This window comes from Heterodontus francisci, chromosome 15 (assembly GCF_036365525.1).
Source record: "Heterodontus francisci isolate sHetFra1 chromosome 15, sHetFra1.hap1, whole genome shotgun sequence".
Classification (NCBI taxonomy): Eukaryota; Metazoa; Chordata; class Chondrichthyes; order Heterodontiformes; family Heterodontidae; genus Heterodontus; species Heterodontus francisci.
The window spans coordinates 85,410,557-85,433,018 of NC_090385.1; the positions used below are offsets into that span (position 1 = coordinate 85,410,557).

The window sequence follows — 22,462 nt, forward strand, 5'->3', positions numbered from 1 at the left end:
CACTGTTCTCAGTGCAATCCCTTGCTGTCTCTGCCACTGGTTTATCCCCTCTGTGCTCTCAGATCTTCCACTGTTCTCAGTGCTCTCCTTGCTGTCTCTGCCACTGGTTTATCCCCTCTATGCTCTCAGACCTTCCGCTGTTCTCACAGTGCTGTCTCTGCCACTGGTTTATCCCCTCTGTGCTCTCAGACCTTCCGCTGTTCTCAGTGCTCTCCCTTGCTGTCTCTGCCACTAGTTTATCCCCACTGTGCTCTCAGACCTTCCACTGTTCTCATAATGCTCTCCCTCGCTGTCTCTGCCACTAGTTTATCCCCACTGTGCTCTGGGACTTCTCGCTGTTCTTGCAGTTCTCTCTCTCTTCAGCTTCACTTCAAACAAAAGACAAAAACACAGACAGATAGAAAGACAGCTTTGGATTTGTGAAGTACCCAGCTTGTTCAGCAAACAAATGTTTTGTTGATCTGGACTGAAGTTACATGTAAAGTGAAATTATAACTTGGAATAAAAACTCTGTACTTACACTAAAATTGGTGATTTATTGGGGAATAGTCTCAGGCAGAATACCAATGACCTTCTCCAACAAGAGTGAGTCTAACCACCTCCCCTTGACATTCAATGCCATTATTGTCTCTGAATCCCCTGAGGTTACCATTGACCAGAAACGTAACTGGACCAGCCAAATAAGTACCCAGCGTAGGTCAGAGGCTGGGAATTCTATAGCGAGTAACTCATGTCCTGACTCTCCAAAGCCTGTCCACTACCTATATGTCAGGAGTGCGATGCATTGTACAGGCTCTTTCACAGAATCACAGAATAATACAGTGCAGAAGAGGCCCTTCGACCCATCGAGTCTGCACCGTTGCATTAAAACACCTGACCTGTCTACCTAATCCCATTTGCCAGCACTTGGCCCATAGCCTTGAATGACAGAAATTGCAATACTGAGTTGATAAAAAAAAACACACGGTTGGAAATATACAGCAGATTGGTTAGCATCAGAGAGAATATGGTAGCTGGAGGGCACATTTACACTGTAACCATTAGCATTGTTGTCAAGGGGTTTCGCTACATACTAACTCTACAAGTATATAATGTGAATTCAGCCTAAACCAGAGTTAGGGCCCTGCCTGATAGCAGAGCAATGCAGAATGAGACTCCCCTGAAAAATTTACTTCACTCTGCAATCAAGTCGCACCTTAACTCCAGACTTCTGTAGGGTTAACGTTGGTGCAAACTAGAAACCATTTCATACTGATGATAAAGTAACATAAACACACTGTAATACAAAATGTAATCTATTAGATATAGGGACAGGCCCTGATGAACAGTCTGTTCAGATGCTGCACAATCTGCTGCCTATTTATAGCGAATGTTTTTCATTAAGAAAATGGACTGTGATTTTGCAGGACTTTAACTCGGATCTTGTGAACCCAATTGCGGTGAAAGCGGAGACTTTTGCTGCTCCCGAGGCCACAGCACCACAACGTCCGGAACTCACGGTGCGCCTCAAAGGGTTCCTCCAGAGCACATGTTGATGGTTCCGGCAAGCCGGTTTCTAAAGGGGCTGGTACCTGTTCATCGTGAATTTGGGCGGACTGCCCAGCAGTTACACTTGTTTCCACCAAGATCTTCTTCAGGTACAGAGCCTGCTCAGGAGCACAGCTTTAAACACAAAACAACAGAGATGTTGAAACACTCCCACTCTGCCCGGCACCCCCTATCTGTCCCACCGAAACCCCCCCATCTGCCCCCGACACACCCTATCCGCCCTTCCCCGACACCCCCTATCCTCCCCCCGATACCCTCTATCCACCCTCCCCCCATACACCCCTTATCCGCCCTCCTGCCGACTTCCCCTATCCGAAACCCCTGACATCCCTTATCCGCGCTCCGCCCCAACACCCCCTGCCGACCCCCCCCCACCCCGCCCCCCCATCTGCCCCCCCGGCATCCCCTATCTGCCCCCCCACAAACCCCCTGCTGCCCCCCACCCCATCACCCCCTGCCGCCCCCCTGACACCGGTAAACCTCTCCCGCCCAACCCCCTTCCGGCACCCCGCCGCTCCCCCCCCCCCCAACTGGCACCCCCTATCCTCCCCCCCTCACCCCCCGCCACTGTCATGCCACCCTCAACCGCACCCCCCTCCCCCCCCCCCCCCACCGGCACCCCCTGCTGCCCGCCCCCTCCTGACTTTGCTGATAGTGCCCCCACCACCCCCCTTGCTGGAACCACATGCTTCTTGTTCCCTGTTGAAGAACAACAGCAAGTTCTCACTGCCAACTACCAACTAGGTCTGTTTTCAGCGTAAGCCACAGCTGACAGGAAGATCCAGGCCACTGAATCCTATAGCTCAATACTAAGTACAGTTTTTGCCTTATTATTCACCACATTTTGCCACAGTGCTAATGTTCCCTGCGTCCAGGAGAAAAGCACCATGAGGAACGGGAATATTGTTTGATGCAGTAAATCTGCAGTGATCTTCAATCCTTTGTTTCACAGGGGCAAACAAAGGCCGATTTTTATCTCTGCCCGCCCAGCGGGAACAGGGCAGACAGACAGATAAATTGGCAATTGGGCACTCACCACTGGGTTTCCGACATGTTTGAACCTGTGTAGGTTTGCCTTGGTGTTCATCAATATCTAAATGTCAGTTCCAATGAGGAAATTCAGAACCTGATGTGATTTTAAATGCCAATTGCGGCAGTGACACTCAGTGCCTGGTCCGCCAGAGTTGTGACAGGAGGCTCAGGTAAGTACCGATGTTTGAATTTTTGAAGGTTTCCTTGGGGGCAGGTGAGGCAAGAGCCTGCCTCCAGATGCCACAATGAAACTTCGGACCTTCCCTACCCAGAGCTTCTCTCATCCCTCCCATGACCATGATTGCCTCTGAACATCCCCCCACCCCGTTCCACCCCCAAACACTTAATTTACGCTAGAGACCATTCCCTCAGGTCCCTGGCGATGGCCTCCAGCCACCTGAAATCCCACTCCTGCCCTGCCGCTACGCTCTTCATCATTCCTGCTGGGTTCAGGTGGGACTCAGCTTTCTGTTTGTTTAAATGAGGCCTGGGAGTTAATGCCTCCCGGGCCTCACATGGCTGGCGGGATGGGGGAGGTGGATATTTGCTGCCTGCTCTGATCCCTACAGCCACAGTTAAAATCGGGGTGACCGTTGCTTCTCCACAAGACCTTGGATGAAGAAGTCAGTTAAACCCACGTCAATAGGGCTGCCAACCATCCAGGATTGTTGTAAAGTCACCAGGGATTAAAGGTTATTCTTCAGGACACTGCTACCAGCAATCCAGAAGAAAAATCTTAGGGACATTTAACAAATTGTGTGTTTTAATTCATGATTTTAAAACAATTTTGTTTATTTAGTTATAAAAATATTAGAGATATTCTTATTAGTTCCATTCTTACTTGTCACATTGTAGCCAGAGAATCGCCTGCAATAGCTTCCCTTCCCTCTACCACACTGTTATCCCTGGTGTTTTCCAAGGATTTATTCTTTGCCCCCTTTTATTTCTTATCTACATACTGCTCCTCAGCGACATTATCCAAAAGCACGGTGTCAGTTTCCACATGTCCACTGATGAGGATGATACTCGGCTTGATCTCACCACTACCTCGCTCTCGAGGCCTCCACTGTCTCTGATTTCTCACACTGCTTGAATGACATCCTTTATTGAATGAGCAGAAATTTATTCCAACTAAATATTGGGAAAAACAAAGCTATTATCTTTAGTCCCCTCCACAAATTCCAGACTCTGGCTACTGTCTCCTTTCCATCTCCCTGGCAACTATCTGAAGCTGAGCCAGACCATCCACAACCTTAGTGTTATGTTTGACCCTGGGATGAGCTTCCAACCACAAGACTGCTCCATCACCAAGACTGCCTACTTCCACTTCCATAACATTGCTGATTTCAAATCTATAACAGCTCATCTGCTGCTCAAACCCTCCGCCATGCCTTTATTACCTCTAGACTTGACTATTCCAATGCTTTGCTGGCTGGCTTCCCATCTTCCATCCGAAATAAATTGGTGCTTATCCAAAACTCAGCTGTTCAAATCTTAACGTGCACCAAGTCCCAGTCACCCATCAACCCTATGTTCATAAGGACATAAGAAACAGGGAGCAGGAATTGACCACACGAGCCAGCTCCTGTGTTCAATATGAGCATGGCTGATCTTCTGCCTCAACTTCACTTTCTCACTGACCTGCGCTGGCTCCCAGTCTGGCATTTTTAAATTCTAATCCTTGTTTTCAAATCACCCCACTGCCTCACTCTCTCCCTATCTCTGTGCTTCTCCAGTTCTGGCCTCTTGTGCATCCCCGATTTTAATTGCTTCACCATTGGCAGCTATGCCTTCAGCTGCCTTGTTCCTAAGCTCTCGAATTCTCTCAAACCTCTCTGCTTCTCTACCTCTCTCTCTTCCTTTAAGTTGCTGCTTATAACCTGCCTCTTTGACCAAACATTTGGTCACCTGTCCTGATAGTTCCTTAGGTGGCTCAGAATCAAATTTTGATTGATAAAGCTCTTGTGAACCTCCTTGGATCATTTTGCTAATTTAAAAGCACTATATGAATGCATATTCTTCTTGCTGAGATGAGAAACTGACCATTTGACTGGACGTAGCAGTTGGAGGTGATAGGTCATGTGATAGAGCATCCAGGAACACATCCAACCAGAGTTGGCACATCAGGCTATTTGTAAACAAAGGATCTTTAATCTTGTCTCCCCACATGCCAATCACAGCAAGCAGATGATTATTAAATCTTACCAAACAAAGCAATCAGTGTAAATGTTGACAATAATTCAGCACATTATATGACAGAAACCAAGAATGGTGTCGCAAATTACAGAGCAGAAGTTATGGCTAGAAACTATCAGTGATGTTATCATATGAATGCACATTCCAAAGGCCTCTCTCCATTATATCAACAGTGGCATTCATCCATTTAAATCAAACAGGTTAGTATATCTCTTTAAGATAGCAGGCAGTGCAGTTTGATAAAAGTCGCCGACAGTCATTTCTACTGCAGTCAGAAGCAACAATTAAGTCAATTAGTCATGCATTCCGAGAGGCAGCCTGCTACTGAGTGCCCATCAGTTACAGTGAGTGGAATTCCCACAGCCTTTGTTTCTATGATATGGGACCTGTTGGTGTTGGGGGGAATGGGGGGGGTGCATGGTACTTGAGTTAGTATGGCAGGGTTGACTCAGTGCTACACTGATCCCAACAGGGAATTGCTCTTAAAGGGATAGGGCTCCTGTCAAGCACGCCTTCAGGCCAAGAGTGCAAGATCACTGAACTGAACCTATCAATTGCATCGTTTTTTAATTTGAAAGCATGTTTTGTTATTGAGGTTGTTATGACCCAGTGAGAAAGACGTCCAGGGTTCCCTCTCAGCCTTCACCTGGTCTTACCGTAACAGGGTTTAATTTTTAACATACCGTATTTTTAGCTCCCCCTTAGTGAATCCTTGTTCACTGCTTTGCAATTGTAAGGCAAAGAAACCAGCTAAACAAGTTTTCTTAGGTCTAAAGAAGAAAGGTTGAAATTTATTAAACTTAAACTCTAATTTGGTTAATGCCTACGAATATGCGACACGCCCACAATAGCATGCATACGCGATACACACATGCAGATAGGGACAGAAAAGAGCACAAGAAATAAAGTGGAAAAGTTTGAGGCAATATCTGACGGCGGTTTTGGTTACTGTCCTTCGAGCTCGCTGTAGAGTCCTTGATTGTAGGTAGGTCTTGCTTTTTGTTGGGGTCCAGTATTCTTCTTAAATGTTGTTTGATGTAGGAGACTTTTCTCTCTTGAGGTTTACATGTCCTCAGTAGGTCCAGAGGCTTGTGAGAAAGAGATGGAAGTAGACAGGAGAGGTCTTCTCAGTCCAGGAGCAAACAGTCTTTCTCTCTCAAACTGTCTGTACAATTCAAAAATCTCAGGTTGCCCAGCAGGTTAGTCATGTGACTAGCTGGATTGACCACATCTGTTTGTGGATTCGGCCATCTTAGCAGTCATCCTGGAATGTGAGCTTCCTCACTTTCATTGTCTGGTGATCAAAGTCCATTGTAGGTTGAATGTGTCAGGGAATGGTCCTTTGTCTCCACAAGCAGTGTCTGTTAGTCTGTAAATGTTTTTCCAGTCACAGCTGATCTGTTTAACAAGTCATTTCCTCACTCCTGCACTAGTTTAAAATCAATGTTCATATGACAAAATTAATATGCCTCATTCTTGGCAGGTGGGGGTCTGCATGACAGAGTCCATGAGCACATGCATAATGAGATCATGGCTTCTTCAAATTTCACAACAATTTGCCTTTATACAGCACCCTTAACATAGTAAAATATCTCAAGGTGCTTCACAGAACTGTAATCAGACACAAATCAACACCAAGCCGAAACAGGAAGAATTACGACAGGCGACTGAAAGCTAGGTCAGATTGGTAGGTTTATGGAGCAGCTTAAAGGAGGAGGCAGAAAGTTTTAGGGAGAGAATTCCAGAAAGTATGGTCTAGACACCTGAAGGCATGGCTATCAATGATGGAGTAAAGGAAGTGAGAGATACACAAGAGGCCTGAGTTGGAAGAATGCAGAGTTCTTGTGGGTTGTAGGACTGGAGGAGCTTTCAGAGATGGGGAGGGTGTGGCCATGGAGGGATTTGATCATGATGAGAATTTTCAATTGGTGGACTGGGAGTTTGTGTAGATCAGTGAGCACAACTTTCATAGACACGTCCATTGATTCATGGTTTTGTCAGAAAAATGGACAGAATTATGAAATTCAATCTCCGAAACGCACGCCCCTGTAGTAAGTGGAAATTGATTGATTCAGTCACTATAAATCAGTGACTCTGATTACAGGCTCTACTTTTAATGCTTTCACATCTTGATGCCTCTGCTGCAGTGGGAATACAACTAACTCACTTTGTAGCACGTGCACACTGTGCCGCTCACAAATTATACAGCAGCAGATGTTGCAGATTGTCAGCTTTAGCTGGTGTAAATTACATGAAGAAGTGATGTGGTGGCCGTGTTCCATGTTGATTAAATGATAGGCAAAAACAAGTAGTTAGACTAGGTTATTGTCAATAGTGTTACAATATTTAGCCCAATCCAAAATCAAACTAGGAACAAGACAGGACTGGAAAAGAGGTGAGAAACTAATCCAAGTTCTGCTACTTGCTTTTCTAATAATGACAATTAATTGAAACCTGTGATAATTTAAGAGATCACAGCTGGATAGTAATGGGACATTACAACTGATCTCAGTGCCCCTGGAGAAGGGAAAGAAAATCAGCCACTCTATTAATATCCAGTGACTACTTTTAGAAAGTACGCATGCACAAGTCAGGTTAGGCCAGTGTGAGGCTCGGCTGCAGTTCCTCCCATAGCCAAACAGCCCATTGAGATTTCCACATTAAAAAATGGTCAAAGAAGTTCAGAGCACTTTGTTCATAGAACCAACATCTGATAGTTTACCTGATGGAGTTTGTCTCAGACATGATCACAAATCAGACAATAACCAATTAGATTCAATGGAACAGAAAAGAAATTGGGCAGCAAGTCTAAATTGGGCCTCTTCTGGCCTGGGATCTAGCACTTGGCAAGTTTTGCCTGACAGAGGAGTTACACTGCCCACTACCCACCCTGATCCACAGGCCTCTGGTTGATATTCTGTATCGAGTCCTAATGGCATCCTCGGACCTGATCTGCATATTTAAACCAGGAGCCCGCTTCCTTCCTGTGGTTGTCCTACTCGCATGATCAAAAGAGCAGATTTCTCTGGGGATACTATGAGAAAAAAGTGCTGTCGGTGGCGATGAGTCACTGCCATTATTTTAACCGCATCCTTCCCCTCCTCCCATCCAACCAATCCAGCCAATTTCCGCTCAGCAGGGCAGCTAAAATCAGGGCCTTGGTATCTGCATTAAATTTTAGAAGTGTTTTTAGCCAGCCCCTTCTAAAATGAACCAGACAGGAACCATCCCGTAATCGTGACAGAGAGTTCTTCCACGCCAGGCTTTACAAAAAATGGCAACTTAAAATGATGAAATACAGGAACGTAAAATCTTTAGTAACGCAGGGATTTAACAGCTTCCACTGCCATGAAATAACTACTGGGAAACTAATTGGCAAGACCTGATGCATTTTAGACATCTACATGCTGCGATAATTAATCATGTTTTTGATCTTCCTGAATTAGCGATGAACAAACTGTTGCCGTTTCCAAAAGTCCAGTTCCTTCAGAACAATTCGATAACATCCAGGAGCTCTTGATAAGAAATCTTTATCGAATAAGGCAAACGGTATGGAAGTTAATTTATTCTGTAATATAATGTTATTTCTAAAGCTCACAGGTCTCAGATTTGTGGGCTGCCAGCTTTCACTGGTTTGGTTACCTGGTTTGGTTTGCAGCTTTGGTTCCATCGAAACACAAGATGATGCCATCATGATTTGCATGTGACAACTTCATAAAAGTTTCAGAATATTCCTGTGTCTTATGGGTTTCCACACTATATGCCCTGTGTGTTGTACATTGAATATATTCGGCAAAATTGTTTCTGTATTGGTAATAGCTTTTAAAACTAGATATACTGTATGAGTTCAGCATCAATGACCTGTTCAATAATTTGTCCTCGTCCGTTATGAAACAGACTGGGGAAGATTTCTATCTTGTTGCTCAGACAATGTAGATCTGTCATCCATTAGGTAAATTGCCCAATTTTCATTTTGTTGACTTATTGTTTTATTCATTCTCAAGATCTGGAAGCTGCTAGTATGGATTCTACATCCCTAGTTACCCTCAGAAAGTGGTGGTGTGCTGCCTTCTTGCAGTATTTTACTGTAACTGTTTAATACAACTGAATGGCTTGGTAGGACACTTCAGAGGTTGGTTAAGAGTCAACCACATTGGTGTGGTATTAGATTCACATATAGGCCACACTACGTAAGGACGGACGTTAGAGAACCAGTTGGATTTTTAGTACAATCCTACAGCTTCAGGGACACTTTTACAGATACCAACTTTTTAGTTCCAGATTTCTTTCAAACTGAATTCAAATTATCAAACTGCAAATGGTGCATTTCGAATCGCTGGATTATTAGTCCTGGCCTTTGGATTACCAATGTAGTAACATCACCACTATGCTGGTTGGTTGGCATCCTTCCATCTACAAAAGATGATGGACATGCAGCAAACAATCCATTTCGGTCGGGTGTCTTCTCTTGGTGCACCTTTGTTGATGGCTGTGAAGGCCAATCCTTGAGAGGCAGGTTCTGTCACAAGTGCCGCATGTGAAGCTGCCAAGTGCCGCTGTGAGTTGCTGTTTTTGAAGTGGGCGTCTGTTGCCAAGCTGCTGTAGCCAGTGATCGTTGTGGTAGTACACACCAGTCCACAGGATGTGTTGCCATTTCCCTCTTTCGCCAGCTAGTGACTCCCAGGTGTGATAATCGATATTTGGGGCCTTTATGTCACGCTTGCAAACATCCTTGAAACGGAGCTTTGGGCACCCCACCAGTCGTCTAGCCTCGGCTACCTCATCATACAGATGGTCTTTGGGCATGAGACCATCTTCCATCCTGCAGACGTGTCCGATCCACCAAAACCACCTCTGTTTGATTAGTGCCAACACACTTGGGAGCTCTGCCTTTGCGGACCGCCGTATTTGTAATTTTTTTCTGCCAGGTTATACCCATAATGCACCGCAGACAGTGAAGTTGGAAATGATTGAGCTTCTTTTCCTGGAAGCTGTAAGTCACCCATGTTTCACAGCCATACAGCAAGGTGCTAAGAGCACAGGCCTTATAAACCATCAGCTTGGTCCTAAGGGTCAGTTTGGTGTTATCCCATGTTGGCTATAAGTGGTAGCTGCTTTCCTTATGTGTGCATTGAGCTGTACATCAAGGAACAGATTGTTTGTCACCATGGACTCAAAGTAGCAGAATTTGCTAACCACTTCCAGTGGGGTGTTATTTCGTGTGATCAGGGGCAGAGATGCAACACCAAGTCCCATGACCACGGTTTTCTTGACACTTATAGTCAAGGAGAATAAGTTACAGGCATGGGAGAGACAGTCCATGAGGCTTTGTAGCTGAGTTTCTGTGTGAGCGACTAGCGCAGCATCATCAGTGTGGAGGAGTTCTCTAATCAGGACGCAATAAGTTTTTGTCTTCGCTTTCAGCCTTGATAGATTGTAGAGCTTGCCATCTGACCTAGTGTGCAAGTAGACGCCTTCCATATCTGTAGGGACGGCGAAGGTCAGGAGCATGGAGAATGCTACCACTATGCGACTGCAACAAGATTCAGTGAAAATTGGGCAGTTTCTATAATGGGCAGTTGATTCACAACACCAGTTGTACACCCAGGAGGCAGAGTTGAAAATCTACCCCTGTCTGTCTTTGTCTGTTGAATAGCTAAATAACTGCTGCAAGATCCAGGGATCACACAGAGAAACCTTTTGACACTAATACAATTTTTAGAAATATATCACATTGCACCATACGATGATCTCAACTTTGGTAAGTGAAGCTCAGGCTATGAATTAACAGACCAATTAATTTGACATTAAAAAAGTGATTGAACAATTGTCAATGTAAATGGTATTTGCAGTGACTTATAACCTTGAAACATCAAGAGAACAGCTACTTCTGTTGCGGCACCTCTCCATATAAAATAGATCCTTGAAAAACAGCTGCTCACCTCTCATGTCAAACTGGTATTGTAGAGCCACTAATCCATCTCCACAAACCACTGACCACCTCCAGGCGCTTACCCATTGTCTCCCGAGACAAGGAGGCCAAAGAAGAAGAATCCATCTCAGTTTCCCCACCAGCTTCAACCTTCTGCTCGAACAGAGTCAGACACAGGCACATCATTCAACACCTTTTCAAGATTACTGCAACAAAGATCAACTGTATCTCTCATAATTGCATTAGATTAATGACCACAAATAGTTACCCAGACATTTCCCCACACATCTACCATGCAAAATAAAGGTAAAAGACATCTCACAGCTACTAAGTCTGGATCCAACTAACAAGCCAAATGGACCAATTTGCATAGACTGGAACAGCTTGATTCATTAAGCAACCTCTAATACTTTGAATACCACATTTGGCGAATCCCCATCCGAATACTGAGATGGCAATGAAACCACACAGAACAAGACCTTACTGAATTATACCTATCTCCGCCTTGTCCTTCAGTGTGAACATTAGCCAGACTGTAAAAAAGTGTATACACACAACTTACAGAAACACCACCACGAAGTACAAGGGCAGAAAATGCATGACACCATTACGTGCAAGTTCCTCTCTAAGTCACACACCATCCAAACTTGGAAATATATCGTCATTCCTTCATTGTTGCTGGTTGAAGATCCTGAAACTCTACACCATACAGCACTGTGAGTGTACCTACACCACTTCGATTACAGTAGTTCAGGAAGGCAGATCACCACTACCTTCTTAAGAGCAGTTGGGGATGGGCAATAAATGCAGGCCTTGCCAGGAGTGGCCACATCCCATGAACAAATAAAAGTAATACTGAGAAGGGAGTGACCTGAACCTTGCAGAGGGAACGTTAAGAAAGAGTCCAGCAAATAATACAATGCAGACAAAAAATGCTTGTTGCCATGACAACATGAAGCAGTTTTTTGTCATATCGTTTGGCAAGTTCATCCAGATTGCATCAATCTTTGACTAGTCCACAGGCTATCCCTTCAGTTTTATTGTGACATAGAGCAGTTGCACAAATCTGTTTCACTTTCACTCATTTTGGTTTCAATACAGAACCTATTTTGTTGCATTAAACTCTGAAATATAGACATGAGCTTAGGTTCTATTTCACTCTTTCTGACCATGAGGTTTACTCTTAACTTTTCCCTGAGGCATTCTAGGTGCTAGACTGTCAGCTAACCTGCTCTCATCTTCAAATGGTGTCACCATCCTCCAAATTAACTGCCAAATGCATCAGAGAATTATTCAGTCATTAAAACTCATTGTCTAAAAAATGATCCCTGAAGTTCCCAAGTGAAGTCTTTCTGCTCATATTAAAGCTCAGTATTCAACAAGACCAGTCTCGCAGATATTCTGGAAAAGTTCTACATCCACCTTGGTTCTGAAACTGCTGTGGGCTAAAGGTGGATTAACGCTTTAACATTACTTTCATTCCATCCATTAAAAGTAGGTGCCCTGTGCTGACCATTTGAAATGGTTTCAGTTATCAAATTATCACAAAGACATTTCAACTTGAGCAAGTAATGCATAAGTGGTGGCACAGTGGAAATGTCATTGTGCTAGTAATCCAGATACCTAGGCTAATGCTCTGGGGATATGGAGTCAAATCCCACTACGTCAGATGGTGAAATTTGAATTCAATTACTAAATCTGGAATTAAAAGCTAGTCTAATGGTGACCATTAAATCATTGTTGATTGTTGTAAAAAAAAAATCACCTGGTTCACTAATGCCCTTGAGGGAAGGAAATCTGCTGTCCTTTCCTGGTCTGGCCAATATGTGACACCAGACCCACAGCAATGTGGCAGACTCATAAATGCCCTCTGAAATGGCCTAGCAAGCCACTCAGTTGTATCAAATATAAGAAAAGGAATGAAACCAAGGGACAACCCGGCATCGACCTTGGCACCGGAAAATCAACAACAAACCCAGCCCCGTCGACCCTGCAAAGTCTTCCTTACTATCATCTGGGGCCTTGTGCCAAAGCTGGGAGAGCTGTCCCACAGACTAGTCTAGCAACAGCCTGACGTAGTCATACCCACGGAATCATACCTTACAGACAATGTCCTTGACACTGTCATCACCATCCCCGGGTATGTCTTGTCCCACCGGAAGGACAGACCCAGCAGAGGGGGCGGCACAGTGGTATACAGTCGGGAGGGATTGCCCTGGGAGTCCTCAACATCGACTCTGGACTCCTGAAGTCTCATGGCATCAGGTCAAACATGGGCAAGGAAACCTCCTACTGATTACCAGCTACCCCACCCCCCTCAGCTGATGGGTCAGTGCTTCTCCATGTTGAACACCAATTGGAAGAACCACTCAGGGGAGCAAGGGCACAGAATGTACCTGGGTGGGGGACTTCAATGTCCATCAGCAAGAGTGGCTCAGTAGCACCACTACTGGTTGAGTCCTAAAGGACATAGCTGCTGGACTGGGTCTGCAGTAGGTGGTGAGAGAACCAACAAGAGGGAAAAACCTACTTGACATTGTCCTCACAAATCTACCTGTCACAGATGCATCAGTCCATGACAATATTAGTAGGAGTGACCACTGCACAGACCTTGTGGAGACAAAGTCCCCTCTTCACATTGAGGATACCCACCATCGTGTTGTGTGGCACTACCACCATGCTAAATGGGATAGATTTCAAACCGATATAGCAACTGAGAACTGGGCAACCATGAGGCGCTGTTGACCATCAGCAGAAGCAGAATTGTATTCAACCACAATCTGTAACCTCATAGCCCAGCATATCCCCCACTGTACAATTATCATCAAGCCAGGGACCAGCCCTGGTTCACTGAAGAATGCAGGAGGGCATGCCTGGAGCAACACCTGGCATACCTAAAAGAGGTGTCATCCTGGTGAAGCTATAACCCAGGACTGCTTGCGTGCCAAACAGCGGAAGCAGCATGTGATAGACACGGCTAAGCGATCCCACAACCAATGGATCGGATCTAAGCTCCGCAGTCCTGCCACATCCAGTCATGAATGGTGGTGGACAATTAAACAACTAACAGGAGGAGAAGGCTCCACAAATATTCCAATTTTCAATGATGGGGTAGCCCAGTACATCAGTGCAAAAGACAAGGCTGTAGCATTTACATCCATCTTCAGCCAGAAGTGCTGAGTGGATGATCCATCTCAGCCTCCTCCTGAGGTCCCCAGCAGCACAGATGCCAGTCTTCAGCTAATCCGATTCACTCCAAGTGATTTCAAGTAACGGCTGAAGGCACTGGATACTGCAAAGGCTATGGATCCTGACAACATTTCAGCAATAGTACTGAAGACCTGTGCTCCAGATCTTGCTGTGGCCCTGGACAAGCTGTTCTAGTAAGGCTACAACACTAGCATCTACCCAGCAATGTGGAAAATTGCCCATGTGTGTCCTGTACACAAAAATCAAGACAAATCCAAATGGGCCAAATACCGTCCTATCAGTCTACTCTCGATCATCAGCAGAGTGGTGGAATGGGTCATCGACAGTGCTATCAAGTGGCATTTGCTCAGCAAAACCTTGCTCATTGACGCTCAGTTTGGGTTCTGCCAGGGCCACTCAGCTCCTGACCTCATTACAGCCTTGGTTCAAACATGGACAAAAGTGCTGAACTGTAGAGGTGAGGTGAGCGTGACTGCCCTTGATATCAAGGCAGCATTTGACCGAGTATGGCATCAAGGAGCCCGAGCAAAACTAGAGTCAGTAGGAATCGGGGGAAAACTCCCCATTGGTTGGAGTCATACCTAGAACATCACTGCAGGATTTCCTCAGGGTCATGTCCTAGGCCCAACCACCTTCAGCTGTGTCATCAATAACCTTCCCTCCAACATAAGGTCAGAAGTGGGGATGTTCACTGATGATTGCACAATATTCAGCACCATTTGTGACTCCTCAGATACTGAAGCAGCCCATGTCCAGATGCAGCAAGACCTGGACAACATCCAGACTCGGGCTGATAAGTTGCAAGTAAAATTCGCACCACACAAGTGCCAGGCAATGACCATCTCCAACAAGAGAGAATCTAACCATCTGCCCTTGATGTTAAATGGCATTAGCATTGCTGAATCCCCCACGATCAACATCCTGGGGGGTTACCATTGACCAGAAACTGAACTGGACCAGCCAGATACCTACTGTAGAAACAAGAGTAGGTCAGAGGCTGGGAATTCTGCAGTAAGTAACTCACCACCAAAGCCTGCCCACCATCTACAAGGCACAAGTCAGGAGTGTGATGGAATACTGTCCAGTTGTCCAGCTCGGACAACACTCAAGATGCTTGATACCATCCAGGACAAAGCAGCCCATTGATTGGCACCCCATCCACCACCTTCAAAATTCACTCCCTGAACCACTGATGCACAGTGGCAGCAGTGTGTACCATCTACAAGATGCACTGCAGCAACTTGCCAAGGCTCCTTCGACAGCACCTTCCAAATCTGCGACCTCTACCACCTAGAAGGACAAGGGCAGCAGATACATGGGAACCTGCAAGTTCTCCTCCAAGCCACACAACATCCTGACTTGGAACTATATCGCCATTCCTCCACTGTCGCTGAGTCAAATGCAGGAACACCCTTCCTAACAGCACTGTGGGTGTACATACACCCCAAGAACTGCAGTGGTTCAAGAAGGCAACTCACCACCACCTTCTCAAGGGCAATTAGGGATGGGCATTGATGCCCACACCCCATGAATGAATAAAAAAATTGAGACTTAGCTATAACTGGGGAAGCACCAGGACATATGACCCGTTGCCCTGTACACCCACTTCACTCAACTTGCAGAGTCAAAAAGGGCTGGAAAATCATCACCACTGATCCAAGTATCTCTGTTCTCCAGCCTCACCCAGGATTAGTATCAGTTAAGTTCCTCACCCACCCCCCTGATTAACCTCAATCTCTTAACAAAAAAAGACTTGTACCTTAATGGTGTGTGGTGCTATCCAAATAGTCTAAAATAAATGGTACAATAACTTCAGATGAGGAGCAGATACCTGGTTATGTGTTGTTTTGATTGAGGAGGGAGGAGTGCACTGTTTGTTCTCGTGCCACTTCTCCACAGGTCACGACATGTATTTGAAGTTTTTTCCCACTTCCTGACAAAGTCAATCGTAGACTCTATTTTTATTCCAGAATAAAATGCACCAACAAAATATCAGTTTATTATAAAACAAGTCTTCACCAGTAATAAAGCATAAACACACAGATCTAAATATAAAAGTTCTCTCTTTACCTTAGCCCCTCTCACACACATATACCGGTTAACCAATAAAATGAAGAGATTTACTCTTTAGAGCTTCAATACCAAAAAAAAATTCCAAAAAAGAATACATTGGCCAAAATACTTGCTAATTCTTGAAGAAAAAAGAGGTGATATGAAAAAATGTCAGTAGTCTTTTCTGGTTTGGCATCCCAAATACGTATGGACGGTTTTCACTGGGATCTTCCTAGAACAGTTCTTGTCAGGCGCCATTGAAGTTCAGTTTGGGCAGGCTTTCCAGGGAAAATGCAGTAACACGGGTTTCAGGCAGTTTCTTACACTTGCTTCTCAGCTTCTCAAGAGATGGAAAACTTGCAGGCTTTTTCAAAGAGCTGGAACAGACTGAGGTGGATTTTGCTCCCTCGGCAAGTTTTCTTCAACTGTCTTTTCAAACCATTGTCCGTATCCCAACTCGCTGACCAAAGCGAAACCAAAACCAACGTCACAGAATTAAGCCTCATGACCCCGATAAATGTTTACCTGGCACTTCTTTGTAAGCATCTTTCCCCAAGTCAAAAACAACCTCCGCTGGGTAATTATTTGAAAACAGGTGCCTTCCAGTAACGATTTACAATCCAGACCTTTCAGTGACCCTTGGAAAAAAAAATCCATGCACTCCTTTTCAGTTTTAAAACACAAATCTTCAAAATTTAACAAAAAAAAGATGCACTCATAATAATGCGAATATCCGAGTTGCGTCACTCCACCGTTAGTTTTGCACAGATGGCATCTCACCTGAAGCCTCTCCACTTTTTTTTCAGAGCTTGCTTTATTTGCCCAGTAATTTCCCAATAACCTCACCATGGAAAGTTAAGCGTAGTAGTTACCAATGTAATTACCCTATTAACAATGTGGTCAGTGTTAATATTGACTCTCTGGCACTGAAGATTAAATATTATAAGTGTGGAGTCCCATCCCTTCTGGTTTTGAATTTTTTGCAGAGATTTTACAAACGTCAACTTTTTAAAAAAATTACTTTTCTTTTCTGTCACTTTTTTTTCTCTCTCTCTTAATCCAATCTTTCTTTCCCTCTCTTTATTGCTGTTTCTGTACTGATTTAACATTTAATTCGCCCACGCTAATTTACACTTCCTTATTTATCAATTCTTTAATCTCATAGTTAAGGAGATACCCTGTTACTTGCCCTGTTCACTTGGAGCCTTCATGCCCTGTGTCCCTCCCTGCGCACTATCAGCTGACACCTTAAGCAACTTTGTGGGCAAAGTTTTGAGCTGCAGGGTGCAGGGACAAGTCTAACCGCTGGAAAAAGCTGGCCCATGGGGAATTTTAACATGGACGAGCGGGTGGAATTGGGTGTAGTAAAAGGGGACTAAATAATAATTTGTTGCAAAGTCTGACTTACGGGTTTTACTCATACAGGACTAGGGTGGGCAGCCAACCTGCTCCAAGGAGTCAGGTTGATATTTTAAATACATCAATGAGGCTGGAAGCCTCGGATTTAACCTGCTTTTCTGGTTTAACCAAACCCGGCTGAGTTTCCTGGGTCTCGCAGAACCCGACAACTGAAGCAAGGCAAAGATAGCTTCAGGGAGAAGGCAAGTGCCTACAGCACTGCTTGTAGGCCAGGAGGAGGAGGAGTGCTTCCTTCTGGCTTTGCAAGCTCCCCAGCATTAGATGCCCTACCATACAAACTACATCCCATGGGGATCGGATACCTCCGGGATTGGAGATCAGACTCCCTGGGAGTGGAACCCTTCCCTCGGGATCAGATCCCATCACCCCTATATTGGCAGACCTGCTGAGATTGAGGATCAGGCCCCCCCACCCCTGCTCCCAGGGATTAGATACCCCCTTGGATCCAACACCCCACTATCCACCGCCCCAAACCCCCGCTCCCATCAGGGGATTGGTCTCCCCTCTGCGGTCAAGGATAGGACACCCTTCCATCCCTGGAGTTGGGGTTCTGGCCACCCCGTACACTGGAATCGAACCCCAGCCCCACCCCCCCACCCCCAACCAGCACCACCACCACCCCGGGGATTGAGATTAGACCTACCTGGTCTTGCAGCCCCGTCTGGAGCACTCCCCGCCCAACTGGAAGCCAAGTCCATCAATCAGACTGACTTCCAAGCAATGAATCTGCCAATAATGCAAGATGCAAACTGTGGATTTCAAACTGCACAGCACACGGGGAAATCCCAGACATCTGGGTTTCTCACACACTACTGACCACACGCCAAGCATATCAGAATTTGAAAACTCACCCCATTGAATCCAAATATCATTCTCTTAAATGTGTAGATATATATTGGAATCATTCTATCAGTCTATTGTTTTATTTTAGAAAATGTTTTCTACTTCAATTTCTGTTCATTCTATTATGTTGTTGAACTTGATGATACCTGATATGAGTGGTGAAAGAAGCCAGATGAATAATGGTTGTGTGGCAGCACATTGAGACTTTGATCTATTGGTCCTGTTTGAACAGACACAGTCTTACAACAGACACACCCTGCCCCAAGGAAAAAATTCAAATCAAGCAAAAGAGATTTTTCTGCGTCGTCAAGAGAGTCTTCTCAAAGATGATCCTGTCCTGAATCTAATACAGGTATATTGAGTCAACTGGGAACGTGGACTCCACTATTGATGTTTTATTCTTGCAACATTTTGTTCTTTATTGTATATGTATAATTGTGTTTCTTTTCACTAGTAATTCTGCAATTTAAATAATACATAAATATCACTTCATATGTTAATATATGGAAGTCTAAAAATTACTGGTATTTCTAGACAAACACATAGAATTTATATAGCACCTTTCACAACCACTGGCTGTCCCAAAGCACTTTGCAACCAATGAAGTACATTTGAAATGCAGTCACTGTTGCAGCTAATTTGCACACAGCAAACTCCCACAAAAGGCAATGTGATAATGACCAGATAATCTGTTTTAGTAACATTGATTAAAGGATAAGTATTGGTCAGGACACTGGAGATAACTCCCCTGCTGTTCCTTGAAATAGTACTCACCTGAGAAAGCAGACATGGTCTCAGTTTAATGTCTCATCCAAAAGACAGCACAGCACTCCCTCAGTACTGCACTGGAGTGTCAGCCTAGAGCATCGTGCTCAAATCTTGGAGTAGGACATGAACCCACAACTGCCTTACTCAGAGGCAAGAGTGCTACCAACTGAGCCACAGCTGGTAGTATATACACACAGAAGAAAGTCATTCAGTCCGTGGTGCCTGTGCCAGCTCATTGAAAGACTTATCCAATGTGTCCTATTCCCTTCTCTTTCCCCATCGCCCTGGAAAAAAACACTTAGCACATCTGTTTGGAATACCTCTGTCTGCTATTCCAATGGTGGATTTACACCATTTAAAATATGTAGGTTAATGCTTGTATTCGAGCAATTTAAGACATGTCTTACAAACACGTTTGTCCACTAATATCACTCCCAGTCATTTCTATTCTCATTTGATTCCTTTTTTTGTTTTAATGATGATTTTTGGAGACTTTCTTTTCTGAGTTTGTGCTAATAGAGGGAGGCATGTCCATTGGCCACACATGACGGCAGGGATTTTTTCTGGGTGGCGGGGTCTCAACATCCAGCAAAAGTGCTGCTGAGAACCCCACACCGCCCCTTCTGTGGGAGGCCTGTCGAATTAAGTGCCATTAAGGCATTTAGCTGGACAGCAGTGGGCCTTCCACGGAATCAAGGACCCTGGCTATGAAAGTGCCGCCTTCTGAGAGCTGCCTGCTAATCAAATGCCAGCAGCGCATTAACTGAGCAACGCTATGCTGCTGCAGGTGGAGCACCCACCTGAGGTCCAGGAGCGGCACTGGTCCCAGGCCACAGGTAGGTCAGGGTGGGGTGTGAGGAGAGGGTTGTAGGAAGGTCAGGAGCAAGGGCGAGGGGGGTGGCTCTCAGCTGGGTCCCTCATTCATGCAGTAAATCCCTTTTCATGAGAGACCCTCCCCCGCAACCCCCACCGGAGCTGGCAAGCAAGCCACGCAGTTTTTCTTGCCAGGCTCTCCCTGTGGTGACAGACCCGCCCACCACTGGGATAATTGCGGCGGTGGGATGAGGCCCTTAATTGGGCATTAATTGCCCACTTAAGGGCCTCAAATGGCAGCGGGACGGGAAGGCCATTCACACGCCTTCCCACCCAGGACTTAATTTTGGCGGAGGCGTGAAGGTGGTGGTGCCACCCCCATTCCCCACCCCGCCACCATCCTACCCTATTATATGTTCTCCCCCCTCCAAACCCGCCACGGGGGAGAGCGTAAAATTCCCCCATTCATGTTGCCCTCCTCACTTGATGTTTTTTTATTAGTCTATTCAAATGAGTGATCAGGAATTGTTGGCACAGTCGGCCTGAGATTACTCAGTGTGCATGGGCAATGCTTCCTCCCCGTCACTTAAGCTCAGTAAGCAAGACCCACTCATTTTAAATACAGAGCAGCTGCCTCAGTGTATCAATCAGACAATTAATAGAGCACATTATGCATAAGGAAAGTTACTCAAGGTGGAAGTTTAATTTGAAGCCTTAATGCTTGGCTAGTAGCAAATACAGGAGGATTGGCTAAAATTTGGCTTGAAAGCTACCTGTGATTAAATAAAGAATGCCAAATGACATCACTGGGTCAGGGGTTACTTACAAAGGCAGGATGGTATTCGGATTCTGGAATCTGCCTCCAAATCTATTACAATTGCCACACTTCTTTGTGAAGATAAATGTTGGGAATAACTACACAACTTAGGTGTTAACTAACTGGCTCTGTATCAAGTGAATGAAAAAGGGAGCTTCCCTTAAGTGGAATAAAGTCCCTAATTGTAGCTGATGCAGACATAGTATTGTCTATGATGGATAGTTTCTTAACCTCTCCAAGTGTAGAATGCTGCTGTCTTCACAGACTGATGAATCATTGATGACAGGGGACAGGCAGCCAAAGAAGCACTTCCATAAATTGCTCTTTATTTCTTTGCATCACAGAGGAGATCCATTTGTCTTGCTGGTGAAACACAAAAGAAGGGCAAACTAGCTCGATCTCTTACAGGTAAGAAATATTATTTACCTGTGTAATTCCTCTAAGTGCAGCTTAAGAATTGATAGCTGTTGCTTCTTTCCATCAATTTGTTGTATATTTTCTCTCTTTACAATATCAAAATATTAGGTCCTCCCAACTATGCTACACTTACCTCACCTCATATCTGAAACTACTCAGAAACTATATTCCAAAATGTTATTTTCCGAAAGAAATGTATCTAATTTGAATAAATCAACACTAGTTGTTTCTACTGTCTCCCCAAGAATTCTGAAGCGAGTAACTCACCTCCTGACTCCCCAAAGCCTGTTAGCATCTACAAGATACATGTCAGGAGTGTGATGGAATACTCTCCCCTTGCCTGGATGGGTATGGCTCTAACAACACTCAAAAAGCTTGACACCATCCAGGACAAAGCAGACACTTTATCGGCATCCCATCCACCAACTTAAACATTCACTCCTTCCACCACCAACGCACAGTAGCAGCAGTATATATCATATACAAGATGCACTACAACAACTCACCAAGGCTCCTTCGACAGCACCTTCCAAACCCGCAACCTCTACCACCTAGAAGGACAAGGGCATCAGATGCATGGGAACATCAGCACCTGCAAGTTCCCCTCCAAGTCACACACCATCCTGACTTAGAACTATATGGCCGTTCCTTCACTGTCACTGGGTCAAAATCCTGGAACTCCCTTCCTAACAGCACTGTGGGTGTACCCGCACCAGATGGACTGCAGCGGTTCAAGAAGGCAGCTCACCACCACCTTCTCAAGGGAAATTAGGGATGGGCAATACATGCTGGCCTTGGCAGCAATGCCCACATCCCATGAATGAAGAAAAAAACTCACTCACTGAAATAATGGCCCCAACTTTAACTTGGTGAGGGGTGGGAGGCAGTTCATATGGAGTACACCACTTACCCACTGCTTTCTTTCCCCAATCTGACCTCACAAGGACACCCGCCCCAGGTTGGCAGGGTCCTCTTTTAATATGCAAATCTTGGGACACTTTCAGAAAAACAATAACAAATGTGCATTTCTGTGAAGAAGCTTTAAAATGAGAAGATTATTTTATTGACTTACTTTCTCATGACTATGTTGGCTACTGATTTAGTGAGATACCTGGCATTTTTTTTGCTTGTGGAAGTAGTCAATGTTTGCCCGCACACTTGTCGTAGCAATGTGGAGTATTCCAGATAGATATCCATCTGTCAGGAGTGATCTTGATTTCTCTCTCTCGCTGTCCCCCCCTTCTCTCTTTGTTCCCCCCCCCCCTTCTCTTTGTTCCCCTTCCTCTCTCTGTCCCCCTTGCAAGAAGGCAACAAAGGGAAATTTCCTATCTTGAGTCATGGAGTCCTGGCAAGGATGAAGAATGACCCCGGATACAGTTTACACCCGCGGGCCAGATGGAAACCTTTGGCGGGTT

At 45.1% G+C, this 22,462-nt stretch overlaps 1 protein-coding gene across 1 annotated transcript in view; it reads left to right on the top strand.

Annotated features, from left to right (window-relative positions):
* The window catches only part of LOC137377935 (sodium/hydrogen exchanger 2-like), a 332,862-nt gene that overhangs the window by 300,310 nt on the left and 10,090 nt on the right, over positions 1–22,462 (top strand). The window contains exons 9-11 of the mRNA XM_068048001.1: positions 8,223–8,325; positions 18,465–18,584; positions 20,975–21,038. Coding sequence (XP_067904102.1) covers positions 8,223–8,325; positions 18,465–18,584; positions 20,975–21,038 — 287 coding nt within the window. The remainder of the gene's footprint in view (positions 1–8,222; positions 8,326–18,464; positions 18,585–20,974; positions 21,039–22,462) is intronic.